The sequence below is a fragment of the Vespa velutina genome, chromosome 1 (genome assembly GCF_912470025.1).
Source record: "Vespa velutina chromosome 1, iVesVel2.1, whole genome shotgun sequence".
NCBI classification, from domain to species: domain Eukaryota; kingdom Metazoa; phylum Arthropoda; class Insecta; order Hymenoptera; family Vespidae; genus Vespa; species Vespa velutina.
The window spans coordinates 19,831,204-19,858,299 of record NC_062188.1 but is presented as its reverse complement, the minus strand read 5'-3'; the positions used below and the strand labels follow the sequence as shown (position 1 = coordinate 19,858,299).

The 27,096-nt window shown below is 29.6% G+C and overlaps 3 protein-coding genes across 9 annotated transcripts in view; 1 reads left to right on the top strand and 2 right to left on the bottom strand.

Annotated features, from left to right (window-relative positions):
- LOC124956276 (G-protein coupled receptor dmsr-1-like) overlaps window positions 1-16,788 on the bottom strand; it is a 25,932-nt gene extending 9,144 nt beyond the window's left edge. The window contains exons 1-2 of one of the 6 annotated variants that reach the window (XM_047511869.1): window positions 3,593-3,843; window positions 762-773 (exon numbers count right to left, since the gene is read on the bottom strand). The gene's annotated coding sequence lies outside the window, so the exon portion shown is untranslated. Of the gene's footprint in view, window positions 1-761; window positions 774-1,702; window positions 1,805-3,592; window positions 3,844-3,865; window positions 6,833-11,053; window positions 11,372-16,112 lie in introns of those variants that run through there. The other 5 variants (XM_047511836.1, XM_047511849.1, XM_047511857.1 and 2 more) reach the window with 5 other exon arrangements.
- LOC124956241 lies at window positions 16,611-27,096 on the top strand. 2 transcript variants are annotated; one of them, XM_047511777.1, is made up of 7 exons: window positions 16,611-16,797; window positions 17,552-20,829; window positions 20,935-24,228; window positions 24,483-24,809; window positions 25,082-25,340; window positions 25,856-26,319; window positions 26,435-27,096. In XM_047511777.1, the coding sequence occupies exons 3-7, from the start codon at window positions 23,481-23,483 to the stop codon at window positions 26,845-26,847; spliced, it is 2,211 nt and encodes a 736-aa protein (XP_047367733.1). In that variant the 5' UTR covers window positions 16,611-16,797; window positions 17,552-20,829; window positions 20,935-23,480; the 3' UTR covers window positions 26,848-27,096. The 2 variants fall into 2 exon arrangements, with proteins under 2 accessions (XP_047367733.1, XP_047367723.1); XM_047511767.1 differs by having other exon boundaries at window positions 17,552-24,228.
- On the bottom strand, window positions 16,951-21,242 carry LOC124956249. The gene is made up of 2 exons (XM_047511791.1): window positions 20,898-21,242; window positions 16,951-20,253 (listed from the first exon to the last, which is right to left on the bottom strand). The coding sequence occupies exon 2, from the start codon at window positions 20,095-20,097 to the stop codon at window positions 18,061-18,063; it is 2,037 nt and encodes a 678-aa protein (XP_047367747.1). The 5' UTR covers window positions 20,098-20,253; window positions 20,898-21,242; the 3' UTR covers window positions 16,951-18,060.

Below are 27,096 nucleotides of genomic sequence, written 5' to 3'. Positions count from 1 at the left end.
AAATTGAATTGTTCCGTCATATCGAACATTGTTTACTTTTTAAATGGCCGAACGAATTTTTATTCTCGAGCGAAAATAAAAAATAATATGAAAGAATATTGGGGGGGGGGGGGACGATATACTCGAATGTCGTTCGAGTCGAAAATAAGTTAACTGGATTTTGGCGAGCACGTAAAAGCTGATGTTAACTTCATTTTCCTTTTCTTGAAACTGACTTAATGTTTCAAAAAAATTTGACGTAAGACGAAATATCGATTTTCTTTCAAAAGGTAAAAGAACATCCTGACGCTTGTTGTGTCCTGAATTTTAACAATGTACAATATACAAAGGCTTGTGTACGAAAGGATCGAGAACGTATATATGTACATATCTATGTATATATGGTTTCATTGATGATAGCTGAAACATCGGATACTATGATATATGATATCGGATTGAAAAGAATCAATTTCTCTTTTGTGTTCAATCACTTCTGATCTCTTTACGAATATTTCTCACTCTCTCTCATTCTTTCTCTCTCTCTCTCTCTCTCTCTCTCTCTCTCTCTCTCTCTCTCTCTCTTTCTCTGTCTGAAGATCAAAATTTTCAAGAATCATTCTTTATATCCTTTCATGTCTCAGTACAGTTCATCCCTTCTTTCATTTATCTCTTCTTCTTTTTCCTTCCTTTTCTCATTTTTCTTCTTTTTTTCTTTTTTTTTTTTTTTTTTTTAAGATGTTCATTCTTCATTCAAAGGTCAAACAAGAAATGTAATATCTTACTTGGTGGTTTCCCTGTAAGATAGAAAATTATGAATAATCATCTATGTGTACATACGCATGTATGTTACTTAAAATAAAAAAAAAATCAAACTATGTTCGATTAAATGTACAGTAGATGTAATATGTCCATACATATATACATATATACGTGCGTGCGTATATAAATATATAATAGAAAAGTTTATCGTAACTTTTTAGAAATTTTTAATGACTTCCATCGTTGAGATTCATTCTTCATCAATAATCTATCTGCGGATAGATTATTCGTATCAATTGTTCAATTCGATTTATTAATAAAGTAAATAGAACGATTTAATAATGGGATTTGATCGTGTGAAAGATTAAGTTAAACGCGATACGTGAAAAATGTCATTGATCTATAGCCAATGAATAAATATCAAGGTTAATTGACGAATGAAAATATATATTATCGCCTATGTTAGAATTACAAAAAAAAATTTTCAAAGTAAGAATCAATAAATATTTACGTAGGGATTTAATTACGTTCATATAATCGTATAATGAAACTTCTAATACGATAATATATAAAAAGGAATTTCGCAAGATTGATCGTTCCTCGTATAATTTACAATTAATTTACGATTAAAATGAATTTAGAATGATTAATATGTTCTCTCTGTATTAAACTCTAATAACCTGGATATCATGGAATAATTGAAAATAATGAATGGAATCAAAGTAATGTAGTTTTAACCAGAAATAAAAATTTTAATTTGAATTTTTTAATTGAATATAACGTCATTATTTATCCTATTGATTGTTAATCACGTTAATTACAATGGTGATAATGAATGTTTAGGATTGCATATATATATATATATATATATATATATATATATATATATATATAACATCGATTGTAATTCGAAACACACGATCGATTCGAATTCAATATAATCGAATCGTTTATACGTACTCACCGTACCCGTTTATTTCAAGATTTCTTTGATCTCATAGTTCCGTCGCAGCTTTAATAGGAAATTTATTTTCTTTTTTTCTCTTTTCTATTTCTTTTTTTTTATTTTTTATTTTTTTTTTTTTTTTTTTTTATTTTCCTACGTCGGATTATAAATATATAATACGATTTTGAAATGTCGGACGTTAACAATTTTACAAGGAATAACTTTATGAATTTAATAATATGTATAAAATAACGATGAGCCAAATTGTGTAATTGAAATGTAAATTTTATTTTAATGAGATTCTATATAAAATAAAGAATTTTATTTATTAAAAAGATGGAGTTTAAATCATATAAAGGAATAAGAGTAGTATAAAAAGAATAAATTAACATCACGCATATTGTTAACTTGATATTCTATATATATATATATATATGTATACATATATAAATGTATGTATTCAGTATCGATCACGTTTTCTATTACTGACAGATAGTCCGTAGGATGGCAGTGATAACAATTGCAGACTAAATGGAAGCTAACAAGTGATTGGACACGGTTCTCGTACAAAGAGAATCTGCTATCGCACATAGGTCCTATTGAATTGTTTACACTCTGCTCTCTACTTCCGTATTACGGAATATTATGGGATATTATATTTGCTTTAATTCTTTCTCTCTCTCTTTCTCTCTCTTTCTCTCTGTCTCTCTTTTCTTTTTTATTATTTTTATTTTCCATATGGATGCATGCTTTTAATATTATTTCATTCATGTAAGACGGTATAAATATCTTACAATGTATGTATATATGTTAATTAAGAAAAAAAAAAAAAAAAAAAAAAAAAAAAAAAAAAGAAAAACCATAGAAAATAGAAAATTATGTTATTATATATTTTCAAATCGCGGGGAGAGTTAATTCATTTGAACATTTTATGAATTATGTACACGTGAACATACGTACAAAAAAAAAAAAAGAAAAAAGAAAAACTTGTCCAATCTCGTATATCTTTGCGAGATTGTGTTTTATCATTAAAAATCTTGTAACGAGGACGAAGCTTTGAGAGATAATTCTATTCGGTAGAACAAAAATTGTGGAAAATAAATGATTCCTTTTACATTGAAAATTAAATTTCTATGTAACCATTTATCGTAATTACATTAATCATCTCTTTGTGAGATTTTTTTTATCGTTGACCATAATCCAGCATAACCGTATCACTACTATCCATCGTCATCATTATATACGATTGATATAATATCTTCCATGATAAGCGTTACAATTTGGATCCGTAAAGTTAATTCTATCCTCTTCGAAGAAGGAAAAAATTAAAAGAAAAAGAAAAAGAAAAAGAAGGAATAGATATTACATTTGAATTGTCTATAAATAAAAGTAAATAAAAAGAAATGAGAAAAGAAAAGAAAATAAATGATAAAATGAATAAAATATCCAAAGGGTTTGTTACTTAAGGACTTTTTGCCGAATGAAAAAGTTCATGTGTAATTTTCATTTGATATACATCAAAACGAAATTCCTTACATATTTATATATTTATTCGGCGTCCCTCCATTTAGAAAATTTTCACAAACAACGCAATCTCCGTATTTGCATAAATTCTGTACTATAAGGGAGATATAAGTGGGGGGAGAGAGAGAGAGAGAGAGAGAAAGAGAGAGAGAGAAAAATTGTGGCGACAATGAAGAGTAAATACGAAAAGGAGTGTGCGCGCATAATGTTTTCCCTGATTTCATTGAAGATAGAACAAACTTGAATTGTTTTTTTCGATTTAATGAAGAAAACTTTTTTCGCTTAATTGATCGTTCGATATCGAATAAAGGATGATCATCATTCTGTATTAGCTCGATTAATATCAATATCAAGTAAATATAAATAAAATTGTAAATAACCTACCTGAATGCATTGTAGGCAAGGGACGTAGATTATTCCATTGGAAAATAAAGAACACACGATATAATTGAGGTATTTGAAGGATGTTAGATCAAAAGAAAAGAGAAAGAAACAAACAAACAAACAAAAAAAAAAAAGAAAAAAAAAGAAAGAAAAAAAAAGAAAAGAAAAAAATCGAAAAGTTAAATGAACATCGACGAAACAGCACGAACTTTTTGTTTTTGTTTGTTTGTTTTTTTTTTTTTTTTTCTTTCTAAATAATCATTAAAAGATTACACGATTAAATGAATTATATAATAAATTGTTCTTTAAGCGATCTAAAGAACGAGAACGCGTAGGTTCTTTCTTTTTTTTTTTTTTTTTTTTTTTTTTTTTTTTTTCTTTCATAAACACAATTTCATTCAAGTTCTTTAATACAGTTTTGTTTAACTCGTAACGAGTTATATTATAATTCAATGAGATCTGATCAATATGAGACACCAATTGAATCATGAACTTTGGTTGCGGATAGTCGCGACGATACTGCTGAAAATTCACGAGGATATCTCGCTCCCTCTTCCTGATTTTCCTCTCTTCTCTTGGATGGCAAGGAGTCTGCGCGATGTCGAAGATCCACAGGATGAGAAACGTTTTATATATATATATATATATATATATATACTTTTTTTCTTTTTTTCCTCTTTTTAAACTGATAAATATTCTTTGATATAATAACGGGATAATATGTAGATATCGATCGCGTACATTGTATTAATTTCGTCGTGAGTTTTAACGTAGACCATTTTTTTATTTTTATTTTAAAATAATCTTAATTTAACAGTTATTAAATTGACTTTCCTTTTTTTTCTCTAATAACATTTTCATTAATAAATAAATATGACGGAGTTGTGTGTTGTATGTGTGTTCGGACGATGAAAAAAAATATTCCTTTTTTTTTTTCTTTTTTAAACAAATAAATTTACTTCTTCATTATCTCAATCGATAAAATTCGTTCGATGAAATTCATTCGTTTGCGTCAATATTTTTTTGAACTTTTTTTTCTCTTTTTTCTTTTTTTCCTTTTCATTTCTCTCTCTCTCTCTCTCTCTCTCTCTCTCTCTCTCCCTCTTTCTCTCAATTTCTTTTAGTTTTCTACACGTATGCTAAAAATTTGTCGTAGTTTAGAAGTTGCGCGCCAAGATAAAATACTGTAATGGCAAAAGGAAACGAGAATGCTATTATTCAATGATCTTATGGGTACTCAAAGAAGAGATGAATCTTTTATCCTACTAGAGATTCTATTCCCTTCCACGCTTTCATCACACTTCAATATTTTAACATACGTTAGCTATACTATATTTCTTATTTTACGTTATATCTCTTTCCTTTCTTTTTTTCTTTTTTTCTTTTTTTCTTTTTTTTTCTTCTTTGATATATACAAAATTCGTGTATTTGAGATACGATGGACCTTTATGAAAAACATTTTCATAATGCAAAAACATTCCTTTCGGTATTTTTTTTATGAAAAACAAAAAAAAAAATTAAATCCTTCATATTCATTTTCGTCGTCTGCATTTAATCCATTACTTCTTTTTTTTCTCTTATATCTCGATAACTCTACCCTAATTTCTTATCATTTTCATCTATGCGTAATATCATACAGGAATAGATATCTTAATGAAGAGTGAAAAATAAGGGAGAAGATAGTGTGAACGGTAAGGGATAAACTACCCTTCGCATTCAGAACGTGCGAAAGGTTGACTTTGTTTCGTGTAAGCTTTCAGATGGCGCGTATAGTCTTTCCCATGTCGCTAGGAAACGTAATTCGAGGAGACACTCTACTATAATAGCAACACGTCGTCGTATGCCGCAATAAAGATCTCAAAGGAGGAAGAGAGAGAGAGAGAGAGAGAGAGAGAGAGAGAGAGAGAGAGAGAGAGAAATTCCTCGATTAACTCAAATTTCGAATCTTTGTGATTTCTTTTTTTTTATTTCATTTTCTTTTCTCTTGTTCTTAGTTTTCCATCTTTTTTCTTATTCTTTTTTCTAATTTTTTTTCTCCTTTTTTTTTCTTTTTTTTTTTTTTTTAATAAGAGGAAACGTATCTCCTCCAAATTTAATCTCCTTCCTCATATTAAAAATTTTTTCTTATTACTTTTATTACTTGGTTCGAACAAAATATTTTGCCTTTCAAATGATTGCTTATCAACAATTAAATTACTTATCAATAATTAAATTAGAGCTTAACTAATATGCATAACTAATTTCTATCGAATTTTTACATTATAAAACTTCGGAAATGTTTGCGTTTGATAAAAAGATTATATTGTAATAATGAATATCGACCAAATCGATGTAAATATTAGGTAATTTTAATTAAATGACCGTATAAACGTAATTAAGAGATGGAAGGCGTATTAATTAAATTCTAAACTGTGATGTCATCCTTTTGAGATCATCTATGGAATCATTATTATTGCTTTCAATGGGTAGAATTATCATCAATGAGAGAGTAAAATAAAAGGAGAGAGAGAGGAAGTGATAGAGATAGATAGATAGATAGAGATAGAGAGAAAGAGAGAAAGAGAGAGAGAGAGAGAGAGAGAGAGAAAGAGTGAAAGAGTGAGAGAGTGAGAGTGAGAGTGTATGAAGAAGCGACATGCATTCTGAAAATTATTGATGGATTTTATTTGCATGTTTGCGTGTTCATATCTAGAACAGTATTTAAACTGTTATTATTGAAAAGTCTTATATTTATTATATCATCAATAAAATTAATTTCTATAAATGTCATTTCAATCATTCTCTACAAGCCTATAGATCGAAATATATGGAAATATATTCTGATCTATTATGGCCCTGTAGATAGGAATATGGAAATATATTCCTATCGTGGAAATAGTGATATGCCTCATCGTATATACGACAATATCTAAAAATTGGAATCAGAGAATTGATCTATATATTGATTATACTCGCATTAATTATCGATAATTTTCTAAATGAGCACGTATTTCGTATTGTTGGGAAAATTTTTTTTTTCTTCTTCTTCTTCTTTTTATGCTGCAAGATCAATAATTAATAAACGCAAGTAAAATCTTCAACGCTACTGTCATTTCGTTTGATTAAACAAAACGATTACGATCGAACGGAAACAACCAAATTTAATTACGAGTATAGGAACAAGTAGGTTGTCGTTTAAATTAAAAACAGCTTTATCACGATGTAAAATCATTCTCCACGCACGTTTTATACTTCGGAGAAATTGATGTTAATAAAGATTGAAATGAAAATATGTGACATATAAAAGCATACGTGCATGTATATACATATATATATATATATATATATATACACACACACACATACAGATCTCCATTTCATTTTGAAAACGATTATACTAATATTATACAAAATAAAAAAGATTGCATAGATGTGAAATATATTTGACATCATGCAGGTTAAATGTTACGTAGAATTTTTATTTCGTATATTAAATACGTTTTTTACATATTTATTTTTACTTTTTCTTCAACAAATAACAATAGAAAAGTGTAATAAATAAAAAGTGTTCGATAAGTTTTAAGTTAAACATATTGTATACACACACAAAATAGATAATATTTTTTTGACATAAGTAATGATTATAAATTATCGTAGGTTAATATTATTCTTTTAAAGGTTTTCGTTTGTTCAATGATGAAGTTAAAATCGACCAATCATTTCCAGTTTTGTTTGTGCTCTCTCTCTCTCTCTCTCTCTCTCTCTCTCTCTCTCTCTCTCTCTTTCTTTCTTTATCTCTCTTTCTCTCAGTAAATAGACTGACACGATAGAAAGGTGCAAACATTTCGGTTAGCTTGAACTAACTCAATGAAATAAGTTTAATGCTTCAGTTATGTTTAATACTGCACAAACATCGATTAACGAAAATTAATAATAAATAATATCGATCGACTAACTTATTATCACATTAAATATGATACTCCTTTTTAAGTTGTACATTTACAATTTTTTTCTTCTTCTTTTCTTCTTTTCTTCTTTTCTTCTCTTGATAAACATATGTTCGTTTATTTTTTTAATCGTAATACCTATACATCTTTTACATCCTATACAAGGAAATAAATAATTTTCTGTTCTTTGAAGCACAACAATCGATATTATTTTCAAAATGGCAAAGTCAAATCTAAATATTTCAATAATAATTATTTCTAATAATAGTTTCTTAATTATCACGCATCAATGAAATCTCAATATTCTCATTTAATTCATATTACGTCGAATGTATGAGTGAAAAAACAATTCGATAAAATTTCAATCAATATTTATTAAATGAATTTTATATTAAAACGTTCGATCGTAGAAAATTTGTATAATATATTTACTTAATATTTATCTTTATTCATATTTTTTATTTATCTTTTTCTTCCTTATGACCACGTAACTACAAATCTATCTGCAAGTGATAGAATGAAGACGATAACGAATACATTATTTCCTTCTTCTTCTATCTATCTATCTATCTATCTATCTATCTATCTATGGAATAAACTTCTTGCTCGAATTACATAATAATGAGAAATTGTTTTGTTAAATTTTACATTACAAGAGGGAATCTTTTGTATTTTTTAGAATGAACAAAATTTAATTTAAAATTGTTGAAATCGTATCGTTATAACAACTAAATCGTAATAAACTTTTTTTTACAAGAATAAAAAAAATATTCAAGTAACGCATTAAATCCGTATAATTTGGTATAAATTTCGATCTTGATGAAATTACGATATATTTTTGTGATTAGAAGTATACATAAATATCCACAAGTATATACGTACATGTACGTGTGTGCGTGTGGGCACGCGCGCGCGCGCGCGCGTGTGTGTGTGTATACATCATAGAGCTTGTTATCCGTTCAGCAAAGGGAATTTTCCGAATAAACGTATCTAAATCTCAAAGGAAGAGGTTTTTTATTACAAGATTATGATATATTTTTCGAAAAAAAAGAAAAAAAAAGAACGAAAAAAAAAAAAAATAAAAAAGATAAATAAATAAAAACGAAAAAAGAAGAACTATCCCTTTATCAAACCAATGTATGTACAATCAAATATGTCGGTGATTTCATTTCTTACTTTTCTAATATTTAAATTAGTTTCTTTGACATTGCGTAATCGCAAACGAATTCAAGTTTTCAAGCAAAGAAGGAAGAATTTTAATTTCATTCGCAATGTCGTAGTAATTAACGAGTACGACGGCTCTAAGAGAGAAAAAGAAAAAGGGAAAGAGTAAGAAAGAGCGAGAGAGAGAGAGAGAGAGAGAGAGAGAGACCGAAAGAGAAACATTTTCTAATTTTCTTCGAGATTATACGATCAACTTAATTTCTTCTACCCTTGATAACGGCGAACAACTTTTCATTTTCGTTTTCCTCCAGAAATAATGATTCAGTGTAAGACAAATTTTTACTGTAATTATTAAAAGCTGAACGCTTGTTTATGTTGAATTAATGAGAGATAAAATACGAATATAAATCTTCCATAGAATATTGCGCTTGATCGTTGCACATATTTATCTCTTTAATTATACATCATTTCGCAAATAATATATATATATATATATATATATATATTTACAAATGTTTCCGTAACTTCGAAGTATCAAATAAATTTTCCACGAAAATCTAAATGATAATGAATCTTTTCAATACGCGCATGTATTAAAAGTCAGATTGATATAGAAATGTCACGATATAAAGAGTTACGATTCTTGAATATTCCAGTCTATAAATTGAGTAGTCTGATCTAATGTAATTATCTATTTAATTCCTCCCAATTTATTTTAATCACCTTTTACGAAATATCATTATCGAAGTTGCTCTTCCCTTACGATGTTTCCATTAAAATGCATCATATTAACTTTCCATATAAACGAAGAATGAGGAAAAAGAAGAAAAGGGGAGAAAAAAAAATTATTGTATTTTACGATAAGACAGTGTCGTAGGTTAAACGAATGAACGACTGACATAAATTTATAAAATACCATTCAATCTCGTCTATTACGAACATAAACAAATATTTGCATTTTTACGTTCGATTATTTTCCTCACTTTTTCTCTCTCTCCCTTTCTCTCTATTTTTTTTTTTGTTTTCTTTTGATTTTTTCTTTTTTCGCCTGATGCTGGAGGTACATACGTAAGCATACATTTTTACTCTAATATTTATAAACGATAAATATCGAATTAAATCAATCCTTTTTGTTAAGTAATTTAATTTTCTCGTTTTATTTTATTTTCGTTCGTTAGTTCGTTTGTTTCTTTTATAAAAGATATAACTAAGATAAAAAACGATCACGATCCTTTCCTCATCGAAAATACTATCACGTCGTTTCTATGATATTTCGTAGGTATATACATACATATATACATACATATATATATATACATACATATATATATATATATATATATATATAATAATAATAATAATAATAATCTCTCAACGATCTAACCGTTCTTAAGAAAATATATACATGTGCGTTCGCAAAGATTGATCGTTCTTTTTGATAAAGATTTTGAAGATATATATATATATATATATATATATATATATATATATATATATATATATATATAAAGAAGGGTGGAGGATAGAGGTTCCATATATGTACAAAGATTTACGATCGGATATTTCGACTACTTTGATAGCTATATATATATATATATGTATATATATAAATTTATATATATATATATTGTGGAATGATCATTCACTGTGTAATTTGAAAGTTATTTTCGATTCTCTTTGCTTTTTGACATAAAGGAGAACCTTTCAGTGTTAAATTAGACCATCTTAAATAAGTAAGAGAAACGTTAAGAGGAAACAACGTTATCGTTTGTAAACCGAACTTTGAGAGAAGCGTCTTTGGAAACCATAGGAAGATCTACCAAGTTCTATCCTAGATTGATAGTACAAATATGTTCTACAGGATATACCGAAAGTTTCTCTGATAAATGGGACTTTCGAAAAATCAATAATTATTCATTTTCATGACATCTCTGACATCCAATTAGAAATTTGGTGGTTTTTGCAATTTGATAAAAAGAAAATATAAATTAGCCTCAAAAATATCGAGAAAGTATAATTAATTTTTGAAATGATTTAAAAACTTTCAATCCATCTAAAGACTTTTGACTCGTCCTATATACACATACATATATATATATATATATATATATATATATATATATATATATATAAATATTATAATCCCTTTACTCTGAGTGTACTTTAAGAACGTTTCGAAACTTGACGTTTATAAACGATCATAGGAACTTAAGATTCAAAAATCCAAGAAGATCTTCCTTAACAAAAAAAGAAAAATGTCTTTTTAATGTTAGACTTCGTAATGAATACAAAAGATTTCACGGAACAGTAGAGATTTCTTTTTATCTCTCTCTCTCTCTCTCTCTCTCTCTTTCACTCTTATTGAGTTTACCCTCAAAAAATATCCATCTTGGGGACCGTGATGATGATGGAGGTGAACAAAAACTATGGTACTCCCAAAGGGACCTCCGTCAATTTGGTATGCCACGTTGCTTTTCATCAACTCCAAACCAAATGCTTTCGGTTGGTCAAACAATGGCGTCTTCATTGGTGCTTTGCATGATATACATACATAGCTCAAGGTTGAACCCATAAGTCCTTTAATCAGTTTGCTTTTATTTTTCTTTTTCATTATCGTTTTCTTTATAATCATATAAAACGAAAGTGTTTTTTTCAAGTAATAAAAAAAACTCTCACTCTTTCTCTTTGATACCTGAGCACCTGCATATTTTGAATTTTTATCGTAAAATCATAGATATTGATATTTTACAGAAAAGAATTTTCTTTCTCTCTCTCTCTCTCTCTCTCTCTCTTTCTCTCTTTCTCTGTGATATTTGGACACCTGCTGATATTTTGAATTTTTATCGTAAAATCATAACTTTTGATCTATCGTCTAAAAGCTCACTTTCTCTCTATCTCTCTCTCTCTCTCTCTCTCCCTCTCTCTCTCTCTCTCTCTCTCTCTGTCTCTCTCTCACACATACACACACACACACACACACACATACATTTACTTTAATATCTGGACACCTGCTGAGGTTTTAAATTCTCAACGTAAAATCGTAGTGATATTGTAGGAAAAAAATTCTCTCTATCTCTCTCCCTCTCTCTCTCTCTCTCTCTTTTTCCCCTTTCTCTTTCTAATATCTAAACTTTCGGATGTTTTGAATTTTTATCGTAAAATCTTGATATTTTTTGTTCACGCAATGGTTTATCTCCCTCTCATTTCTTCTTTCCTTTTTCGTTTACATGATCAGTTAAAATGACTATAAACGATGATCCTAAGACAGAAACACTTTAAAGTATTATGTAATCAATGCTTTGACCGGTCATACATATAGTTTGTGTTTGACGGAGTTTAATGTATCACCGATCTGAAATTACACTTGATAGATGCTCGTACATACACACTATGTGGGAGAAAGATAAAGATAGATATATAGAGAGAAGGAGAGACAGAGACAGAGAATGAGTGACAGAATTACACAGATAGACAAAGGGAGAGAGAGAGAGAGAGAGAGAAAGAGAGAGAGAATGTATGTTCAAATTAATGTCAAAATTAATAAACAAGAATTTAGATCGACCACGTTTATTATCAGCGTTGACTTATTGGTCTAACGTTGATCAAAGAAGCATTAGCTTCTTTCTCCGACGTTATATATTTTAAGATTAATTTCAATAAAATTTCTTAAATTTTCATTTCTTCTTTTTCTTCTTTTTTTTTTCTTTTTCTGTTCTTTGTTTCTTTTTTTTACAAAAAAAAAGAAAAAAAAGAATAAATACGCCGAGGTAAAATAATTAATTGGATGTATTATATATATATATATATATAAGAACAATGTATCCTTCGTACCTTTATCATACTGTTCCGAGTAAGCTAAAAAAAAAAAAAAAAAAAAAAAAAAAACAACCCTCCTCCGTCTTATCTATTTCTCGAAGCTTATTGTTATTTATTTACTTCTTTATTGTTTTTTTCTTTCCTTTTTCAGAACACTCCTACATCCCATTTGAAAAATGCATATGCGTGGTTTCCTGGACAAATTGGACTTACATCTATTTCTTTTTACTTCTTATTTTCTTTCTGAGCTTAGTTATAAGCTCTCATATTAAATAGGATATTTCGACGACAAGAATCAATATTACAAGAGCCCATTATATATTGAAACTTATGTGAAATTATATTACTTATTTTTCACTATATGTGAAACTTACAAAGGATATATAAATATATTGGAGATTAATGGATTATTTCGAAAAAAAAAAAAGAAGAAGAAAAAACAAAAAAGAAAAAAATATAGAAAATCTCGGAGAAATAACTATTGATAACTTCGTTTTTCCCTTTCTTTTTTTACGTCTATGAAATATTTGATAATCTTGAAAAAATAAAGTTACTTATCCTTAAAATATTGTACCTTGTAACGAGAGAAACTTTCTTTTTTCCCTTTTCGCGTATTTCCCAATGTAAATTTTTAAACGATATAACATTATACTCGACATAAGTATACATATATACGTTCATACATAAATCCACGCTTGTCTCTTTCTATATGTTTTATTTTATATATATATATGTATATAAAATACACAAACAACGTAGAAAAGTATCTTATGTTCTCTAACTTATGTTAGAGAACTTATGTTCTCTAACAAAACTTTTCTTACAATATATTTCCTATTTTCGAAGTTTCTTCTAATGAAATAAAAAACTTACGTGAATAAACATACTGGCATATTTCTATTCTGGCATATAATTATCCCAGATCATTTCTTTGGATAAATGCAATGGACGATTTGAACAATCAAGATCGGATAATTAGTGTCGATTTCAAGTAGTTCGAATAATATTTTTTCTTTTTTTTTCCTTTTTCTTTTTTTCTTTTTTTCTTTTTTTTTTTTTTCTTTTTATAATACAATTCCGAGAGAATCGAACCAAAGTAGACGCGATAACTTATGTTACAATATTATTTTATTAATAAAAAAAAGAAAAGGAAAGAGAAGAAAGAAAGAAAGGACAAAAGAAAGAAAGAGAAAAAGCAGAAAGAATAAAAAAAAGGATAAAAAAGGGTTGTTCTTATAATCATTTATATATTGTGTGTATATATATATATATATATTTGTCAAAGGGGAAAAAGGAAAGATGATATTTATCTTGTTCAAGATGAGCTTTGAAAAAAACAAATAATACATCTAAATCGTTGATTTCCAACGTATATACGTAGCAATAAGGAGAATGAGCTGGTTGGTTTTTTCTAACTTAAAGGGGAAAGAGGGTTAAGTTAAAGAGAATATGTTCCTCTTTTGTCGACTGACGATAATACGATGTACAAAGAAAAGTAAAGAAAACAAATGAACAAACAAGAAAAATAATAAAAAAAAAAAAAAAAAAGAAAAAAGAGATAAAAAACAGAACATTCATCGTGTCACGTCCGACGTATGTTTTTATTTTCTCGAAAGAATTTTCAAATAACAATTTTTGCAATAAACAATTCTGAATATATACGTACGTATACATGAGATAAAGGAAGATATATATTAGAGAAAGCAGGATGTAATGAGAAGTAGCAGGACCTTACCAATAAAGCATACTCTCTCTCTCTCTCTCTCTCTCTCTGTCTCTCTCTCTATCTGTCTATCTCTCTTTCTCTCTTCTATGATAACTTTGTGAAAACGTAGAAAGCTCTGAGTGATTCGATTTTCTTATCACATTGCGTACGTCTTCCTTTCTTTGTAGCAATAACGTTCGCTCGTAGTAAATTACTACGAATAATATGTCATCAATATGATTAATAATTTTGAAAAAGAATAAGGTTAATGAAAACTAATTAAACCCGAGATTCTGTTTTAACAGAGAACATTTACTATTGTTATTTTCAATGTATTCGTAATATCGTTTGATTCAATTTTAAATGTTAATTTAATGTTATTTCAAAGGACAAATTTTTCTTCCCTTTGCTTGTAGCCTCGAATTTTATTTTTCTTTTGAAAAAAAAGGCACAACGTTCTTCTTCTTCTTCTTCTTCCTCTTTTTTTTTCTTGGTTCTTTTCTTTTTTTTTTTTTTTTTTTTTTTTTTTTTTTTTCTTTTTACTTTTCCTTCTCTCTACAAATTTTGACCTTTTTAAAAGAACAAAAGTACTTTTGTATTTTTCAAAGAAAGAAAATAAAGAAGGAAGAAAATAGAAAAGTTAAGACTAAATCATTATTCTTACATGGAATTATTTATAATTTAATTCATGAGAAAAAAGACTTTTGAGTCTTTGTCAAACAAATAATTTGGAAAGATTTCATTAACAAGTTGCAAAATTCTCGAACCGTACGGGATATTTTACGTAGATCAATTATAAAAAGAGGATTTACTTTAGTTTCGTCCTGGTTTAAATTTACTTTCATCCTACGAATTCACTTCCTTGCACTCATTGAAAGCATAATGACGTTCTCATGATTATGTATGCCTCGAAAAAGGGTGTTATTTTTCAATTAAGTCTCTCTCTAGTAAAAGTGTACGATCCACTTTTGCTTCCTTCTTTTAAGTTAAATCCCTCGAGAGATGCAAGTATCATAATTTTGAAGGTTGGATCTCAATTTAATGCGATATACATCTATCGTTTAAAATTTTAAACGGTATTTCATGAATAATAAATGTGATCTATAACCGATGATAAATGTCAACTTTAGAGATCTTATGATCCTATATATATATATATATCCATATACATAGGATCATAAGACATATATATATATATATCATTTTGATAGTTTAATATGTTACACTTATTTCAAAATTGTACGTACAAATCAGAAAGTAAATTTATATGTATATATATATATATATATATAAATATTTTTTGTTGTTAATTCAACTGTAAAAAAAAAAAGAAAAGAAAAGAAAAAATACGAGCGGAATGCTACAATGATACAGGTGAGAATATCGCTTAATTCTATTTAGCAGGAACACGAAAGTCGAAGAAATGAGCTACGTGCTCGGCATTCTGAATTCTCTAAAAGACTAGAACGAAAGTGCTTATCCTTTTCATTGAGAAGATCGTTTAATTATCGAGTATCTATGATAAAGGTTTTACGAGAAAAGTCCTACGATAGTTTCTATCGATATTCCTATCTCATTTGCAATAATAATAATAATAATAAGAAGAATAATAATAATAATTGAGAGATTTAATGCGATATAACTCGTTCGAATAAAAGAAAAAAAAAAAAGAAAAGAAAAAAGGAAAGAAAGAAAAATCGACGAGTAAGTACAAAGATAACGTTGAATTTTGAGACTGAAAAGAAAAAAAGAAAAAGAAACAGAAAAAAAAAGAAAAAAACAGAAAAAAAAGAAAAAAAAACAGAAAAAAAAAGAAAAAAAAAACAGGAAAAAAAAAGAAAAAGTACTTATTATGACCTACATAATATTAAGATAAAATTGAGAACATATGATTTTCGACATGATTTACTTATCTACTCTCCGTTCGAATTCGCTCAAGTACTTGGGCACATATTATACATGAAGTTTACGTCGAATACAAAAACTTATTGTAGTCAAGATCGGAAGGAAAAAAAAAAAAAAAGAAAAAACGTATCGCGAAAATTCGTTCATTAATCGTTCACAAAATGTCACTCACACGAAAACCCACCCACTCACGCGCACTCACACATACACACATACACACACACGCGTGCGTGCGCGCGCGCGCGTTAAAAACAATAGTACAAAAGACAATAATATCTATATCGGATTAATTATAAATTTAATCACGTATCGAACTAGTTAATATCGTTTAAAACTAATTACTGCTGATGTATACCAAGAATCAGAAATGTGTGTAATATTGAATAAGCAAATCGAGGTCTCACAAAGGAGATTAGCTCTGTCTGTTTCTCGCAAATTCCATATCAGTAACCATGTCACCTCTGTGACCTCTGTTAAAATGAGGTATATAAAGCGAGCTGCCAGCTACAAGATCCAATTCTCAATTTGTTGAAAATATATTTATCACTCTGAAGTTTTTGAAATTGAACGTAGTGGAAGAACGATTTAAAAAAGAAAAGAAAAAAAGAAAAAAGAAAGCACCATGAAGATATTTTATCTTATTTACTTGTTCCTCGTCATTTTGACCTGCTTTTCTTTCACTAATGCGAGTAAGTATCAATCATCCTTTTTATATATATATATATATATATATATATATATATATATATATATATATATTTATATATATATATATTTATATATATATATATTTATATATATATATATATTTATATATATATATATATATATATTTCTCTCTCTCTCTCTCTCTTTTTCTTTCTCTTTCTCTTTCTGTCTCTATACAATAGAAATCCATGAAATATGATAAACCTGTAAAGAAATGATCTTACACCTCGTTATAACGATTTTTCTAAATATTATTACGCTTCGAGCCGAATTTATTTTTCTCGTCTCTTTTTTTCCGTATAAACGCTAAAAGAAAAAGAATCGAAAAAGAAGAAAGAAAGAAAAAAAGAAGAGAAAGACAAAAAAATTTTGTCCGAATAAAATGTACTTTTACACGTGTCATTATACATTTATCCAGCGTTAAATAATTTATGAACATTAATGCGAATTAAACAGTGCATTTTCGGTTTATCGTCTGTGATTAAATCAAATTAATTTCTTCAGTAAAGCAAGAAAAAAAAAAAAAAGAGAAAAAAAAAGGAACGCGCAAGTCGTGGTAAAGTTTGTAAAAAAGAAAAGAGAAAGAAATAAAAAAAGGAGGGAGAGAAAAAAAAAAGAAAATAAAAGAGACAATGAACAAGTGAAGTAAATTTTATACGATGAAAAATCGTTATAATAAATTTTCTTGTTGTTTTTCCTTTAACGAAGTTAAACAGAGAATACGAATCTTTTTAGGTTGCACGGAGGATGAATGCAAAGCCGCTTGTAAATACGTTGGCAGTATTCCTGGTGGAAAAGGTGGCAAGTACTGCGTTAATGGTGCGTGCAGATGTGCTACTGTGCGTCCATAATGATTAAAATACGAGCTAATAGTAACAATGATACTTATCGTTGTTATAACTTATATACCAACAATCGCTATGATCAACAGACGTCTCTCTCATCGTTTGTCATTGTAAGCCCCCGTTTCTATGTAATTTAAAATATAAAGTGAAATCGATTTAATCACCCTCAACAGCTGTTTCACTCACAGCTCTTGACACAGATTATAATCGTTCATTAATAATTATGTACATAGATCGATTCAATGGATAAAACTTTTAAAAATTGAAATTTATATATATATATATATATATATATATATATGTATGTATGTATGTATGTATGTATGTATGTATGCATGTATGTATGTATATATAATAAATATGGTTCGTACAGGCGCACACAAAACTATAAATTTTAAATCAACACCTTCTGCATTTCGCATAATGAATCTCACCGAGAAATACGAGAAAACATCCGATTAGTCCAATGAAAAGTCCAAGAAACGCTAACGAGTAATGTTCCAATGTGAGTTTCTTCTTTTTCTCGCTCAATGCCAATTTCATTTTCTGATCTTCGACCAAGAAAGGATACGTCATTTCCTCATACCAAAAGTTAATAAATCCAAACTGTTGAATCCTTAGCAACAAGGTATTGATCTTTTCTGTATAAGGAGAATTAAGTCTGATCACGTATGAAAGCGTATAAGTAACTGGACACTCTTCGACAATGTGGACCAATTTGTTCCCATCGTCGTCGTAATAAATCGAATAATTCTCGAGCTTGGTCGATGTAAATCGACCAAGAGCAATAACGCTTTTGTCGAAGGCGACGAAGTAATTCGTTGGTTTATCCGAATTAAGAACACTGATTTTATTCCGCAGTTTCGTTTCCAATGGATCCTTCCCGATAAACGTGTCCTCTTTCAAATTTAAATATTTCGTTACTATCGTATAATTCGAATCGGCAACGTCCTCGATAGTATTTATTTCTGGATATCTCAATGGTTTGCTAAGAGTCCACATTAGCCAATTATTGTAAAGTCCAACGATTACAAGTCCAAATAATAACGAACTACAAAGAAATATTCTGAGTGCCGGGGTATAAGCCTTTTCGAAAGGATAACAAAATAATATAATCAATTCTGTGCAACGAATAACGTATGAATGTATCTCAGGTGGTTCTTTATTTGTCCTCCGACTAATATTATCCTTTTTTCTTTTCAAAAGGATATTATCGCGTGCAAGCTTACCCCGACGGATATTCGAGAACGTTTCCCCCAGAGAACATGTAATAGGTTTGTTATTACGAAACGAATAGCTCAAATATTTCAGGATTATCCAGAATATCGTCACGAAAATGTTATAACATGCTAGGGTCATCCACAGGTCCTTCGTGAAAGGTAAAAATGGCATATATGATTTTGGTAAATAACCTTTAGTCGGTGCGATAAAACAAAGCTTATCTTCGGCAATGGCCGCTGTAAACTGATAAACATAAGAATCATTGTAAGCTTTAACAAAAAGGCTTGTAAATATGATCTCGCTCCTGCGATCGCTAATATCTTGTAAGGATTTTTGAAAAGGATCAATATCGGAATCCTTATCCAATACATTTACGACGAAACTCGCGTTCAAGTTGCTCTCCAACATTTTCATCACATTTGCATCTAATTTGGTATAATGGACGACATTGTTCTCGTCTACCTCTATACACATCATCATCGAAGGAAAAACGGTAACCTTTATCGGATAACCATTTATATTCTCGAAATTTTCGAAGAAACTTATATCATCTGATGGAAGTGAAGTTATCGAGTTTGTTCTTCTCTTCGTAGAATATTCTTCGATATCATCGAAACATGATTTATGTACTTTCCCAAAAGCTTTTCTTGTGACATCGAATGGATGATAATTTAAGAAACAACGAAACTGATCGGTAATCGTTGTAATTAAAATTTTATATACATTAAATTTTATCCAGAGCTCATCGAAAATTCTTTTCCATGTATTCCCCGACGTTTCCTCACCAATGAAAACTATCAAATATTGATCATTGGGTTTCCATAATTTCTCATTTAAATATATCAAGACTTCGAGATCATTTAAATCATCGATCGGTATGATCCAAGTGATACGTCCTTCATCCTTCCACGTATATAATGAAAGAAAATCATTGGCACTTATTCGATAGCCTTGAATAAAATCGATCGACATGTGATGCAAGAGGGACACGAGCACGTTCGATTTCGTATTGGACAAAAGTAAAGAAATCATAAAAGGTTGGAATTCCTTTGAATTTCTTATATAATCCAGCATACGTTTGAAATTCTCTATTATTTCAATGCTCAATTTCGACTCGATCCCAATCCTTCCCTTTTGAATATCGTCGAATTTTGATTGTATTCTCGTTGGCATAAGCATCAAGCAAATGATCATTCCCACATAGATATACGTCATTTTTTTAATACAATTGTATTTCGCTACGTTTAATGTTAAGTTTTATTAGTAAGCATATGTATATATATATATATATTTTTTTTTTTTTCCAAAAAATCCAACTTTAATGAACGCATGCTATTTTCAATCGTTTCGTTTAATCCTTTGACCGTTCATCTGCGTATAAAAAAAGAGTATATAAAATGTCAAAAAGTCTTCTTTCATCGAAATTCTGTTATTAATAGGTCAATTAAAAAGAAGAAAAAGAAAAAAAGAAACATGTAAGTACGCACTTGTGTATCGCATTGGATCTAAAAGATATTCGATTGAAATTTTCTAGAAAAGTTATTTCGATAAGAAATATCTTCGATATAATCGTCGACGAAAGGAAAAAGAACATGGAGAAAATCTTAGATAAATTTTTATCGGGATAGAGCGTATTTAGAAAGAATTTAAAAAAAGAAAATGAATGAAATAAAAAAAAAAAAAAGAATCAACGGCAAAAAGTTGTGGCAAGAAAGAATGATGTTCGATAAAAAAAGATAAAAAAAAAAAAAAAAAAAAAAAAAAAAAAAGAAAAAAAAAAAAGAGAGAAGAAAACAGAGCTCTTTCTTCGAACTAATTTTATGTTAAATTTTTACCTTTAATAACAACGAACTCACATTGATCGCAATTTTCATAAGAACCTTTGATAGATTTACAAATATACCAGGAAAGCAATTATTCGAATAGTTTTCGATTTTTCTTGATTACGTAAGTAGGTAATCATACACTTACTTACGGTTAGGACAAATACTTGGACAACAATTTTCGTGACTTACATACAACATACTTCGTATACTTCGTCCTTCTTTTTAGGTTTTATCAAGTTTACATTGTTTGCCACGTGCCCTACTCGAACGTAACGTCGAACTGACTTCTACTGACTCGTTAACTTCGAAAAAAGGGAAAAAAAAAGAAAAAGAGAGGAAGAGAAAGATAGAGAGAAAGAGAGAGAGAGAGAGAGAGAGAGAGAGAAAGAAAAAAGAAAAAAAAAGGAAATGGGAAGAGAGATCGTTGGTAAATCGTCGTGGTTAAGGGTAAACACGAATATTTACATTTGTTCACTTCTGTTCTGACGTCTATGTAAGCCGACCAAAGAGATATGTATATCCGTCTTCAGTTAAACTCGTGCTCGGATTAAACCGGAAGGGCTCGGCTATCCGAATGGATAATGATCATATGAATATAGAAAATAATGTTAAGGATCGATTAAAAAGTCAACTCAACTCGTGGTTTAGATATCATTGATTGATACAGATTGTATGGTGGAAATTAAGGAAAAATACTCGTTGTATTATTATTCTGGATAAGTACATAAATTAAACGAACAAGACGATCGTTCGGATCTTATCTTAAATAAACATTAACGTTAGAAGTTCAAGGACAGCTACGTGCAATAGACATAATCATAGTAGCACATAAATGAGTAAGGAGAAAAGAAAAAAACATTCGATAAAAATCTCGTAATTCTTTTTCTTTCTCTCATGTTATATATAAATATATATGTGTGTGTGTGTGTGTGTGTGTGTGTGTATGCGTGTGTGTGAGAGTATTATCTTTAATCATTGCAACGACATAATTAAATCAATATTGCTTCAATAATGATGACTCTTAAGTATCTATAAATATACAAAAATAATAATTAAACTCATGAAAAGACTTTGTTCTAAGGAATATCGATTATCGATCAATTAACAATCGTTCTCGTTTGTTCGATATTACCAATATCGAGTAACATCTTTTTCTTCTTTCTCATATTAAAGAACAATGAGAACGAACGAAAGAAAAATAAATAAATAAATATATCCAACGATAATAAATAGAACATTCGCAAAGAATATATGTATATCACTGCCTTGAAGAAGTTTCAAAATCAAATAATTCCGGATAGGACGATAATTTCTCGTAAGAAACAAGAGGATTATCATACAATTCGAGAATTCACTCAATGGTAATACGATTGAACGAACTTTAATTGGATTAAACTCTCGCTAAAACTATAATTATGCTCGAACACGTATCGTGAATTTCGAAGAGAGAAAGACAGACAGAGGGAGAGAGAGAGATAGAGAGAGAGAGAGAGAGAGAGAGAAAGAGAGAGAGAAATAATAGAGGCAAGAGAAGAAACTTGGCGAATTGAAAGCTTGTGTACAACTTGTATCAATCGATTCTTCCTTCGTTTAAAGATAATGCTAGTTTGTCGATGTCTCGTTCGACTTTTGAAAAAAGGGGACAATCTATAAAATTTCAAAATTCGAATCCCTTGAGAAAAGATCTATAAGATAATGATTACGAGTAATCGATCGATGTAAGAAAGAAGAAAAAAGAAAAAAAAAGGAAGAGAGAGAGAGAGAGAGAGAGAGAGAGAGAGAGAGAGAGAGAGAGAGAGAGAGAGAATAAGCTATTCGTTGAACACATGAGAAAAGTATAGACAACTACTACTCTTGTCCTTCGATCGAATTTAATTAAAGTGAGTGGGATCGAATGGAAAAACGTCTTATCGGTGATATAAGACGGTCCATCAACATCAACGATAACTTTCCGTCTCATTATCTTTGATTCTTTCGTTGTCGAGAATGCGCTTGTTACGTTTTCTATTTATATTTCTTATAGACACATTGATACGTCTAATTAGATCGATCGTACGTGTCTTTTATTAAGGGACTTTTTAAGAAAGAAAAAAAAAATAAAAGAAGAAAAGAATAAGAAAACGAAACAACCGAAGCATTTGAAAAAAAAAAGAGATATTACACATTACTTGACATTAGATCATTTTATTCGACTAATGAGAGAGAGAGAGAGAGAGAGAGAGAGAGAAAGCGGAAGTGATAAGAAATAATTGCACGCGATAATCTAATCGAATAAATCTCTCGATTTATCACAGTGAAAAAAAAAAGAGTGAGAGGAAATTACTTTTTCCTATTAACAATTCTCACTGAGTTAATGATCTCAAAATAACGTTTCGATGTAATCACAAGCTATGTTTGTATGTATGTATGTAGATTGTAATTTTGGATTTGATCGAAGACGAACGTTGAGACGTCTAACGAGGGAGGGTTGAAGAGTCAATAAGAGCGACGGAAAAAAAAACGAGCACATATCGAGTCGAACTAACGTCGTGTAATAACGAAATAAATAGAGAGAGAAAGAGAGAGAGAGTGTGTGTGTGTGTGTGTGTGTATGTATGTGTGTATGTGTGTGTGTATGTGTGTCTTAAAGGATATCTCAGTAAACAGAAAAAGTTTACGAAAAGGAAAGAACGACAAGACACGCGACGGAGTATTATCTCTACTTTCTTTGACGGCAGAGACACGTGATTAAAATCGTCGTCTTTAGATATTCGTTGATAAATTTCTTATACGATGTTCTTCAAACTCATTCTTATGATCGTAATTTTATTAGTGAAGCTCGATCATGGTTATAGAATTTTCAATGAGATAGAAAAAAGTGCAAGAACATTTTGGATCGACGCTATTTGTCATACGAGAGTGACAAAATATCTCTATCTATATGGGATATTAACGAACGAATCATATTATCTCGAAGATTTTTTCGATGGTCTTGTACGTGATATAAATCAAGAACAATGCGAAATTACGATATTTCTAAAGAAATACGTGATGGATCGAACACAGATAAAAAAAGAACGCGACAATAAAGTCGATCATCGATCCTCCGATGAAATATCTTCGAAGGATTTATTAAAAACTATCGAATTAAAAGTTCTCAATGATTTGAGTGATAAAATAAAAAGAAGAAAAGAAGAAGATGACGAAAGAAAAAGAGAGAATTCAGAAGGAAGATTAACAAGTAATTTTGACATATGGTCGTTGCACGTGATACTGATAAAGGACGAACGTTCGTTAGAGCGAATTTTGAAGGAAGATGAGTCAGCCAACTGGATGTCACGGGTACACTTCATCGTAATGATAATATCAGATGACGTAGATAACCCTGTAAATAACAAATTCATGATGACGATCGAACGAATTTTAAAAATCCTTTGGTTGCGACGTCAAATATTAAACGTTTTAATTTTTCTACCCTTCGCGAAAAATGGGCTAAGTTTGGCGTACGCGTACGATCCATTCTTTCTAAACAAGAACGATGGTAGGGAAGTTAAACCGTGTTTATAATCCTTTGACTGCCGCGGGCGCATATATGCGTCCAACAAAGGTCATCGCGGTCTTTGATGGACGCATATATGCGCTCTGTCAAGGCTTTGCTTATTTACTATGCCGTATGCCGCTCACGCGAAGGGCTTCAGCTTAGAACACATAGGATCAGTCAAAGGGTTAATAATTTCTTTTCGAAGAATTTTCAAACAATTATACTCTCTCATTATTTATCATTCTTTATTACAGAAAGAGGTAAACTCGAGTCCATTAACGTCGTCTCAAAGGAGGATATATTTCAACGTTTGTCGACGTTAAATCATCGACGTACGAACAATATGTACGGTTACAAATTAAACGTAGGTCTATTTCAACAATATCAAACTTTAATGAAAATGAGAGATAAACCATCCCCGGGCTCCATTTATAAATATTCCGCTGGATATAATGGGTCGGATGCCATTATACTTGGTACAATTGCTAAGTACATGAACTTCACCGTTAACGAGATCAATCCGAGGGATCAAATTAAATTCGGATACGAATTATCGAATGGCACTTATGTTGGAACCTTAGGTAAGACGTATAAAATGTAAAAGTAAAGTGAAATATAATTAAACGATGACAAGGAATAAGATAAAAAAATATAAAAAAGAAAAGAAGAAAAATAAGAACGAAAAACAATATATAAAAATGAAAGAGAGAAAATGAAAAAAGAAAAAAGAGATAGAGAAATAAATATCTTTCAAAAATATTTTTGCAATTTCATTCGATCTGTTACACATATATACATACGTATATACATACATACATACATACATACATACATACGTGGCTTTTGTTATTAGGTGACATTGTCTATGGTAGAGCGGATGCAACCTTTGCCTCTTTCTTCATTAAAACCTATGGGAAAAGTAATAATAATTTTGAATTTACCAGTCAGATGGAATATGACAGCATCTGCGTGATCGTACCTAAGGCACGCAAAATACCGAAGTGGCTTCGAATACATTACATGTTTGAACCGTCTATCTGGATTTGCACGATAATTTCACCAATTATGATCTACCTGATGTGCTACGTATTACTGTTATTTACGAGGCAAAGGTAATGTCACGTTACGAAGTTAAATTTTTCTCCCTCCCTCCCTCCTTCTCCCTCGCGTTCTCTAAACATGGCTTTAAAAAAAAAAAAAAAAAAAAAGGGAAATGAAAGAAAGAAAAAAAGAAAAAAAAGAAATGACAAAGACTACCTAAACGTCAAGTATTCTTTTTATGAATGACACGAAACCGTCCGACGTCGTTCAAAGAGATAATGATCGGAAATCGCTTTAGCCAATGGCATTGATTAACTTTTTATTCGAAATATATATACCTTTGACATAAATAGGGGAAAATCCTCTTTGACGTAGATGGATAATAAAATATAAATATCTATATGTAATAAATTTTTAAAGGGACCATGATCGATTAGACAGTAACATTTTTATTAATTCTTACACATTAAACTTTCTTCATTTATTTATTATTCATGTATTTAAGTACATATATATATATATATTTTCTTCTTCTTCTCTACTTTCTTTCTTTCATATTTTTCTTCTTTATGTTTTTATTTTTTAGAACAAAAATTTACGATCACGTAAATCTCGCCTACAAAGTATTTCTATTCGCCGTTGGATATCCAAATAAATTCCCATGTTCTTATTTAGAAAGAATACTTTTGTCGACTCTCTCCATAACGAACGTTACTATGGCAGGACTATTCGGAGGATTATTATATAAAAGTTTTTCCAACGACATGTATTACAAGGACATTGATTTATTAACAGAATTGGATGCTTCGGAATTACCAATCGTATTTATAAAATACAATTTAAATGATGTCTTTGATGACGAATCTGCGACATCGTTGGTACTAAATAATTTAAGAAGAAAATTGAAGCACGGCGTGCAAGCGTTGCGCGACGTCACATATTTTAGAAATGCAAGTGGATTGATCAGGAAGAAACATTATTATCTGTTAAAAAATAATATGGTCAATGATGATCTATCGCCAAAATTACATCTTGTTAAAGAGTGTCCACGTAATTATTAATTTCGTTAAATTTATTCAATCACTCGGCTAAGTATTTGTGAACGTTTTTGTCCTTTCTTTCTTTCTTTTTTTTTAATTTTCTTTTTTCTTCTTTTTTTTTCCAGGTAATTACTACTTAGCATATCCCATACCGAGGAACTCGTATTTGCTCGAAAAGTTCAATCTCCTGATTGGCAGATTAAATCAGGGAGGCTTATTGACATTGTGGAGTAATCGTACTATCATGAATTTGATTAACAGAAGAAGAGGAACACCGAAAAGACTGGCTCATGCGGGAGACAAATTTGTCCCGTTCAATTTGGAAGACATGCAGACCTCATTCTATTTGCTAATAATCGGTCTATTAATTTCGTCTATCGTTTTTTGCGATGAGAAGGGATGGCTGAGAAGACACGTGAAAAAAAAAAAAAAGAAAATTTATCCAAACGAAGAGGATACATCTAAAGGGAAAACATATATAAAAGAAAAAAAAGAAGAACACCCGAGAAAAATGTTCTTATCTTTTTTTCAAACATAATTACAAAATACGAGATCTCTTATTAGACCTGTTAAATTTATCGATCAAATCTACAACGATTATTTCTAAATTTCTAACAATATATATTTAGAAAATATTTATAAAATAAATACGATATATAAGTATATATCATTTCAATAACAGTACAGAAACAGGATGAATAATATCGTAATACAATCGTATCGTAATTTTGAAATTATTCATGTATAACTTGCGATTTCTGTATTCGACGTAAATGTCATAACTTTA

Excerpts from the sequence above, each read along its gene's own strand:
- LOC124956241 (XM_047511777.1), top strand. The coding sequence starts at position 23,481 with ATGTTCTTCAAACTCATTCTTATGATCGTAATTTTATTAGTGAAGCTC. Across the intron at positions 24,810-25,081 it reads CACTTATGTTGGAACCTTAG|GTGACATTGTCTATGGTAGA; the intron begins GTAAGACGTATA and ends TTTTGTTATTAG. Across the intron at positions 25,341-25,855 it reads CTGTTATTTACGAGGCAAAG|AACAAAAATTTACGATCACG; the intron begins GTAATGTCACGT and ends TTTATTTTTTAG.
- LOC124956249 (XM_047511791.1), bottom strand. The coding sequence starts at position 20,097 with ATGACGTATATCTATGTGGGAATGATCATTTGCTTGATGCTTATGCCA.